The 6,000-nt window shown below is 45.5% G+C and overlaps 1 protein-coding gene across 1 annotated transcript; it reads left to right on the forward strand.

Annotated features, from left to right (window-relative positions):
- The first annotated feature begins 3,063 nt into the window (after window positions 1–3,063).
- LOC139830913 (uncharacterized) lies at window positions 3,064–4,428 on the forward strand. Its single transcript, XM_071819670.1, has 3 exons — window positions 3,064–3,470; window positions 3,572–3,835; window positions 3,914–4,428. Exons 1-3 carry the CDS (start codon window positions 3,401–3,403, stop codon window positions 4,357–4,359), a joined length of 780 nt encoding a protein of 259 aa, XP_071675771.1. The 5' UTR covers window positions 3,064–3,400; the 3' UTR covers window positions 4,360–4,428.
- Window positions 4,429–6,000: the final 1,572 nt, after the last annotated feature.

The raw sequence follows: 6,000 nt of genomic DNA on the forward strand, positions 1-6,000 counted from the left end.
TGATTCTTCGTCCCTCGACTCCCCCTTTATATAGGAGGTGGAGCCGAGGGATTCGTGCCATACAAGTTTACAGAGTCCGGGACGGTTTCTAACTCATCCCACCAGATTACAAATAACACTTCCTATTACAGCTCTATCTTTTCCTTAAATACATCTTGGGCTCTTCGAATCTTCTTATTCTTCGGGTAGTGGGCCTTCATTAAACCCCGGGTACTATATTCGGCAGGCCCATTTGGGATGCCTATGTCAGTAGCCCCCGAGATTTTGCTTGAATCATAGAGTCAGGGAAAATCTCCACTGTTTACGTTTACCCGAAAGCTTTAACTTTTTTTTATATTTCTTCACATAAAATTCTATATTGTACAGGGATACTGGTAGTTGGGGCTAGTTCATCTGACGGATCAGGTACTAGTTAACTGCTCTAGTGGCAATCCGCAAAAACCTACTTCAAAATCACGTCCCTGGACATGATCTCGGGATACCGGTGTAAACTTCGACAGGTGCCGCTTAAGGTCTTACCATTCTGTCGAGTCCCAGTCAAATTTATCGGGTACCTAACGCGTCCGTTAGGATTTTTCTTCGTATCTGTTGATACGGATAAAAGTAGCAGAGCGCAGTCTTCGGCGATGCCACGCCCAGCAGAACGGATCTGGGGTCTTACCTTCGCAAATTTGCGGCATTCAGAAATTGATCGCAACTTCGGCGTTCTGAGAATATATTGTCGAGTGCTTTTCCGGCTGTTGGAATGGCACATTTTATCGAGTCAAATATGACTTATACTGCTCTCCCGATGGGAGTATATGTAGAGTTAAATACAACTCGAAATATACTCTCTTGCTTTTCTATTTTTCTTTTGTTAATTTCATCGGGCACGCGAACAGCGTTCCCGATGGGAGTAGCCCCCGAGGCTACAGCCAAGAACTTGTGCTTGGTTGTAGGCTCAACATTTTAGTCCACCTTGTCGCTATATTGTCATTATTTCTCAATATGATCTTTTTCTTCTCTTCTTTTTTTTTTATCTCTCGGGTGCGCGAACATCGCTACCCATGGGACTACCCCCCGAGGCAACAACCAAGAACATGTGCGTGGGTGTAGGCTCCCATAATTTCTATATTGCCATAGTCGAAATTTTACTTTTTGTCGAAGTAGCCCCCGAGCATTTGGGGAAAAACTTGTTTTTGATCAAAGGCTCCCGAAGTATTGAATAATTCTTCCTGTCGCCAATCTTTTTTAACTTTTCTTGTCGACATGCTTCTCTTAACCAAATTTACTTCATCCTTCTCGAATAGTCGTGATTTTTCTGCCCTGTGGGTCCATTGCTTCCACCATGTTGACACGTCGTGCAAGTGGGGGACACACGTCCTCCGCTTTTTCTGGCGCACGTACAGTAACGCCTATCTCAGTAAAAATACCTTTTTACCCTTGTATCTAGAAGATCTATTCTCACCACACGATCTCTTCATCCAACGGCACACTGCTTCACCCGATCTTTATATAAACCTTTCTTCAACCTCCGTTCATCCCCTTGCTTGCGCCGCTCACCTGTTCCTCTTCGCAAAACCTCTCCTGCGCCCAATCTTTCTCTGATCTTCCGCACGCACACACATTACTCTGCCATTGCCGTTGATGCCACCGCGCGCGCGTCTGACTCGCCACAGCACTCCGGAATCCAAGATGGCCGCCGAGGATCTTGAGTGGGAGAGATCCAAAATCTCCAACCAAGACACCAACATGCTGAAGAGGCTTGGCCTCATGAAGAAGGAGGATGCCATCCGCTTCCCTAGCGAAGAAAGCTACCCCAAGCCTCCGATGGAGTATCGGGTTAGTTTTGTTGATCATCTCATCCGCGGCCTCTCGACCCCAATCCACGATTTCCTCCGCGGTCTTCTTTTTGTTTATGGGATTCAATTGCACCAATTGACTCCCAATTCCATCCTTCACATTTCTATTTTCATCACACTTTGCGAATGCTTCCTCGGAATCCCTCCCAATTGGGCTCTGTGGAAACGCATCTTCTGCCTCCGCCGCAATGGCTCCCACAACGTCACTTATAACATAGGTGGCGTTGTTATCTGTGTTCGCACTGATGTCGACTATTTCGACGTCAAATTTCCTGATTCTGTCCAAGGATGGCGCAAAAAGTGGCTCTACATTCACGAAGAAAGCGCCAACTCCGTTGAGCACAACATAGTTCCTTTCGACGGAAGTGCCAAAATTCAGCGCCGCTGCTCCTGGGATGCCGAAGCTTCCGAGGAAGAGAAAAAGGCGACAGAGGCGCTCATGTCTCGTATTCGCCAGCTTCAAAACACTCGAGGCAAAGAGCTTTCTGGTGTTCAAATCACTGCCTATTTCCTTAGGATTAGAGTGCAGCCTCTTCAGGCTCGCAAAAATCCCCTTTGGACATATTCTGGTAAAAATGACGCCAATAGAATCTCCGGTGATCTTTCCACCAAGGACTTGGAGAAGTTGATTCGAAGACTTTCTCGTCTGGGTAAAGACCCAATTCCTTCCTCTTGTCGCGTGGAACCGTACAGCGCCGCCAATCCACTCCCGAGGTATTTTGTCTTGCCGAGTTTTTACCTTATTTTGCACTTTCTCTGCACCTCATTATATTGTCATCTCTTTTACTTTTCCTTCTGGTCACTATTTTTTACAGAACCATCCTACCATGACTTCCCTTCCTCCTCTTCCGGAGGGTGGAGAAGTCGAAGAACAGGCCATTGTTGCCGAAGATACTCAAGGTTCTTCTATTCGTGAAAGTGAAGTCGCGGGTTCTCACAAATCTGCAGCTTCTCATGAAAAAGAAGTTGAGTCTGAAGCCAGTGAATCGACGCAATCCCTTCCTCCTGCTGTTTCTCCCAAGAACAAAAGGAAAAGGACCGATGTTGAAGATTCTGGCACCTCTAAGGCTGAAGAAGTTGTTCCTTCTCATCCGAAGGCAACTTACGATCTTTATGCTGAATCCCTCATCAGCTCGTAAGTCGTCTTTGTTTCTCTCTATTTTTGTACTCGAAATATCTAGCTTGTCTTGCTTTTTATGCTGCCGATTTTTTGATTATTAGCGATGACGAGGAAGAAGTTCCAACTACTGACGTGGCTCCTCGGACAAGCACGTCACGTACTGTACTTGCCTCAGACACGCTAGTTGAAGGAGAAGAAACCTCGCCTCCTCAACAAAACGTCGTCACCACTACTCCGCCATCAAGCCCCCTTGCTCCTTCACCAAAAAGGGCAAGGGTTGAAAAGATTATTGAACCTGCCCCTCAGTTGGGCAGTTCGTCGACTCTGCTCCTAGATGATGTAAGCTTGTCGACATCTATATTTTCCTTATTTTGTTTTTTCACACCTTTTCTCTTTTTCATGCCGATGTTTTTCTTTCTGTGTTCACGTTGAACAGCCTATGATCAAGGATCTTCTCCGCATCGGTTCCCAATTTGTTGGGTACCGTGAATATGCTAATAGAGCCGAAGGTAACGACTTTTGTACTTGCTGTTTTTCCTTGATTTTTTTACTCTTGGTGCTTGTCGCGATTTTTGATCTTTCTCCTCTCTTTTTTTTCATATCTCGACAGAGAAACTTGCAGAGGCTAACGAACGCGCCGACGCACTTTCTCGAAAACTTGAGCAAAGTGAGGCGGCTCGCAAGAAAGCGGACCTCGCTGCTAGCAAAGCCAAGACCGAAGCTGATGAAGCCAAGGCGAAAGCTGCTGGTGTCGAGGAACTGCAGAAAAAGCTTAAGGATGCTACAGCTGCTTTAGATGAGCACAAAGCTGCGCAAGCTTCTCGTGAAGAAGGAATCCTCAAGCGCCTGAAGACTCAGAGTCGCCGTACTTTCGGTAATTTTACTGCTCCCTTCTATTTTTATGAGAATCTTTGTTTCTCGTCTTTTCACTAATACTTTGTTTCCTTGACAGTCCAAACAAACCAGGATTTTGACCTGACGAATCCTGTCGATGATCCGGTCCTTGACGCACTTTCCTATCTGGAGCTTCATGGGTCCGAGATTCGTGAAGGTGTATCGAACGCTAACGCAGTATTGTCGGCATTGTTCCCCTACTTCTTCCCGAAGAAGGAGGAGCCTGCGACTTTCCTCAACCTTGCCAAGATGTTCAATACACCGGAAGACCTTGGACTGAAGATGCGCCAAGAGAATATGAAGGTTGCCGTTGAAAACACTGTCGCCTTGGTTGCTGACAGTCGACAGACTATCGACTGGACGAAAGTTGGCGACACCGAGCAAATAGAACAATCAAGGTGGAAGTCGCTGATCAAGGCAGCCAAGCCCAACACGAAGAAGATCTTGGCCTATCTCGGGATTAAGCCAGCGTCGACTCCTAGCTCGTCAAGGCCGGAGGTCTAGTTGCATGCCTCTGTTTTTCTTTGTTTCTTTTGCTTTTGTCGCCAAAGTAGTCGTTTGGCGACACGTATTTCCTTAGCTTCACTGTAATGCCCTTGTAATTATTCCAAGAGATTAATGAAGAACTCTATCTTTGCTTATCGTTTGATTTTGTCCTGTTTATATTTCAGTTGATATTTGATAACTATACTCCAACTTCCGCTCCTTCCAATGTGTCGCCTTCTTCTTCTCACGCGAGGAGAGTTTTTACTGATACTACACCTGTCGATGATACCTTGTCGCTTGAACTGGACGAACTTCGACAGCAGCTTCAGTATGCGAAGAAGCAAACACTTGTGATGATGGAACAATCCCGCAAGTCATCTGAAGCCGAAAAAGTTGCTCTCCAGCAAGCTCGCGAGGCCGTGGCTGCTAACGAATTTGCTGCTTCCGAGGCTGAAAAGGCGACTACTCGAGAAAATTTCATGCTTGAATTAATGAATGAAGCCAGTGCAGATATGTCGGGTATGCCTGTTTCATCCTCTGATATCTTTCATCTTCATGCTATTGTCTCTTAAAGGTTTCCCCTTCTTTGTTTTGATAGGTGCTTTTACTGACGCTGCTGCCGAGGAAGAGAGGGTAAGTGCTAGGACAAACCTCCTTGTTAATCTTTCCCTGGACCATGGTTCTTTGTTTTGGGCTACCCCGGAGAGGACCCGCCAAATTGTCAGATTTCAAGATCGCACCTCTCAAACTCGCGATTTCCTTGACTTCTGTACCAAGACCCTGTCCATGGTTTACAACTCCATGTTTCCTCGGAACGTCCAACCAAAAACTCTTCCTGAATTGATGGAAAGGTTCAAGGATGCTCGCAGTATCCATGATTTTGTCAAAGCTCAACTAGTGGCTGGCGCCAGATTTGCTCTTATCATGCTCCAAATCTGCCACTCGAAGCTTGACCTTACCCAGGTTGTCGAGAAGGTTCACCAAAAGGTAAAACGTCGGAGAGTTGGTATTGACAGGATTAACACGAAGGTTACGCCCATAGCCGAAGAAATGATTGAGGACCTGCTTCGGATGGATGCCGACTTTTTTGCCGATGGCCATTATGCCGATTTTCTTGGTGCTGCTCCTGAGGAAAACAGAATTACTCTTGATGACATACTGAATCAAGACTAGTTATTTTCTTCTTGTAGATATTTCTTCTTTGTAATCCATGACTATATTGTAAAGCAATCATTATATTTCTCTGTTTGTCCAGCCCCCGAGTGTTTCGGTGATTCTTTACTATATTTGTATATTTGCGAGGTTTTGAACCAAGGCATTTATATATTTAAGGCGAATATGAGCCCCCGAGCTTTTTATTGAGTACTATTTTGTATTTTTATTGACTCACGAGGTATTTGAATACCAAGGCAAGGTTTTTCTTTTGTCGCTGAACTATATTGAAATTCGTCGGAGCAAAGACTTTGATCATGTCGATAAAGAAGAAAAGTTATATTGTCACTATCTTTATTATATTGCAGCACCGCGAGCCCGCCTCATTAAAAACCTTCTCCGGCCCCACTCGGTGCCCCGAAAAAGGAAAAGAGTGCGTCTGAAAACTCGCGGGCGTTTCAGCACATTGAAGTTTTACAAGGACTATATTTCGACTCTAGGCGTAGA

Source organism: Lolium perenne, chromosome 4 (genome assembly GCF_019359855.2).
Source record: "Lolium perenne isolate Kyuss_39 chromosome 4, Kyuss_2.0, whole genome shotgun sequence".
NCBI lineage: Eukaryota > Viridiplantae > Streptophyta > Magnoliopsida > Poales > Poaceae > Lolium > Lolium perenne.

What these genes read in the sequence shown, in the direction of transcription:
- LOC139830913 (XM_071819670.1), top strand. Translation starts at nt 3,401, where the DNA reads ATGATCAAGGATCTTCTCCGCATCGGTTCCCAATTTGTTGGGTACCGT. An exon ending in ATATGCTAATAGAGCCGAAG is followed by an intron (nt 3,471 to 3,571) that starts GTAACGACTTTT and finishes ATATCTCGACAG; the next exon opens with AGAAACTTGCAGAGGCTAAC. An exon ending in TCAGAGTCGCCGTACTTTCG is followed by an intron (nt 3,836 to 3,913) that starts GTAATTTTACTG and finishes TTTCCTTGACAG; the next exon opens with TCCAAACAAACCAGGATTTT.